Source organism: Etheostoma cragini, chromosome 7 (genome assembly GCF_013103735.1).
Source record: "Etheostoma cragini isolate CJK2018 chromosome 7, CSU_Ecrag_1.0, whole genome shotgun sequence".
Taxonomy (NCBI): Eukaryota; Metazoa; Chordata; class Actinopteri; order Perciformes; family Percidae; genus Etheostoma; species Etheostoma cragini.
The window spans coordinates 27,015,643-27,017,979 of NC_048413.1; the positions used below are offsets into that span (position 1 = coordinate 27,015,643).

At 45.5% G+C, this 2,337-nt stretch overlaps 1 protein-coding gene across 3 annotated transcripts in view; it reads left to right on the forward strand.

Annotated features, from left to right (window-relative positions):
* stk38a (serine/threonine kinase 38a) overlaps positions 1 to 1,063 on the forward strand; it is a 17,742-nt gene extending 16,679 nt beyond the window's left edge. For 2 of the 3 annotated variants that reach the window (XM_034875840.1, XM_034875842.1), the window contains exons 13-14: positions 679 to 773; positions 862 to 1,063. In XM_034875840.1, the coding sequence (XP_034731731.1) occupies positions 679 to 773; positions 862 to 998 (232 nt within the window). In that variant the 3' untranslated portion in view covers positions 999 to 1,063. Of the gene's footprint in view, positions 1 to 678; positions 777 to 858 lie in introns of all 3 variants that reach the window. The other variant, XM_034875841.1, reaches the window with a different exon arrangement.
* Positions 1,064 to 2,337: the final 1,274 nt, after the last annotated feature.

Genomic DNA, 2,337 nt, shown 5'->3' on the forward strand with positions numbered 1-2,337 from the left:
TAATTCCTAATTTCTGCTTTTCTAACTCAAACATTAGGTATAATTTCCTATAAATGAGGTTTATTGACCATAAATTCTGAAAATAACTGTAAAACTAAAGTTAATAAGTTAGTGTTATGTGGTGTTGAACGTCCAAAAAAGTGACAAACATTGAAAAAAGGGACAAAAACGTGTGAAAAATATAAAATGTCGGTTGAAAAGCGTGTTTAACAAAATTGTTGATTTTCAATTTTGATTGGAAGACAACACGAGGGTCAAGAAAGATTTGCTACTTACTGTTACTGGCTGCAGCGACAAATCCAAAAACTTTACTTTTTGCTATTTATCCTGAATTAACACGCGTGTGCGTGTTATAGTACCGGCTGTTAAATGAGTTACGGGAAGGGACAACGGCTTGAGCTCTAATTTTTCATAGTATCTTCTCTGTGATGTGCAGACATTGAACACATGTATGTATTTGTTCAACAAAATAACATCTAGAGATAAAGTCTAGACCCCGTATTTAGGACAACCTCACTTTTTCAGATATAGTCCTAGTGGAATAAACCTTGCTCTTATATTTGGGTCATTACGGTAAGAAATGCAGCATTTTTAGCTTTGCATCCCCCCCAGATGAGCTGTTCTTTGAACCTGCTTTAAGAAAAACCTGTTCTCAAACTCTCCTGGTCTGCTCTCCAGAGAGAGACCTGCTGCCATCCCCATAGAGATCAAAAGCATCGACGACACCTCGAACTTCGACGAATTCCCCGATTCAGACATCCTCACACCGACAGGTACGCCGCCTATTTCTCTTCAACACGTTCCATATTTTGTGTTTTCGGCGTGTGAAATAATTAAAGAACCTCTCTTCTTCTCGTCCAGTCGCCCCGGTGTCCAACCAGACCGAGGCCGACCTGAAGAACAAGGACTGGGTCTTCATCAACTACACCTACAAACGCTTCGAGGGCCTGACGGCTCGGGGGGCGATACCGTCCTACATGAAGTCGGGGAAGAGATGAGCGTCCCTCGGTCTCAGTTTTTAACCCACGACGCCACCGTGAATCCTGAAAGACTCGTCCAAAAATAAACCCTGTGTTGTCTGAGGAACCTCGGCTCTGAAAGGAGAACTCTTTGTTCTCTGCGTTACTACCCGGGCGACGAGGAGGATCCTCGAATATTATGAGGGGGTTCAGTTTCATCCGTTTTGCTTTTCCCAGGGACCGCTTGCCTTCATTTCTGCAGGTCTTCACTTTTAATCCGATGCTTCCGAGGGTACATCTCTACTTTCCTGCACACACGGGAAGACTGAACCGGGATTTAAAGCGATTGGGATCTTCTCCACTTGCTTTCTTCTCCACCAGCGGATGCAGGTCGATGTCTTCACTCTTAAAACCAGCATCCATTACATTCCTGCTCTGTAAACCAGCACCAGACAGTCACCCACTCGGACCTACCAAGGGCTCGCCTTTCCTCCAAAAACCAGGACATCCACTCCACATGTCCCCCTTTCTGTGTTGACTTCTCAACTCAAAATGTTGCATTCAGGGGTCACTTGGTGCTCTTCAGGGAATCTGTCCAGATGTTTTCTCGTTGTTTCCCCACAAGAGCTCCCAACGAGGCGTCTTTAAAGTGCTGCTTCTGGGGCTCCAGACCTAAACCAAAGACTAAAGACCTGAATGTTCCTGCTTGTCTTCCCCCACTAAGTCACATCTTGTAACTTACCAATTAAGAATCTCTAAAACTACAATTCTGAGTTTTGCTCGTTGGAGAGTGTGAATACGAGTGATGCATTTTGTGGAACAGACGCAACGGTCTTGTTACATTTTTCACAACGACGACCCCCTTATGTTTTAAAAATACCTTCTGGCACCTTACGTGACGTTTGAAGGGCTCCTGTGCAGTCGAGCCTACAGCTCGTTAATTAATGGGTTTTAATTAGACTGGAAAAGTACACCTGTGTCCGCGCATGGGTTCGACAGGGGAGTGACGGCGCTAGCTTGAAACTTATTAAAGAAAGTCACAGTTCTAGTGTTCTAATGCATAGACTGTAAGATTAGTGGACATGGCGTCCGTGCCGTTACCGGTTGGTTTGGGGACTGGCGTTTTTTTAATACCTAGATTTTTGGGTTTTTATGACGGGAGGGCGGAGCTAGGCGGGATGACGATGCCACGTCAACGTTGTTTATAGGCGGCGCAAGTTTTGGTGTTGCCGAAGGTCTCCATGTAACCCAACCCTGCAGAGTCCAAACCAAAACGGGTCAGACGTGTTTCCACAGGTCTCCGGTTTACAGGCTGGGAAACGCCAGAGCAGGGGGAATGAGAGGGGGAAACACCAGAGCAGGGGGAATGAGAGGGGGA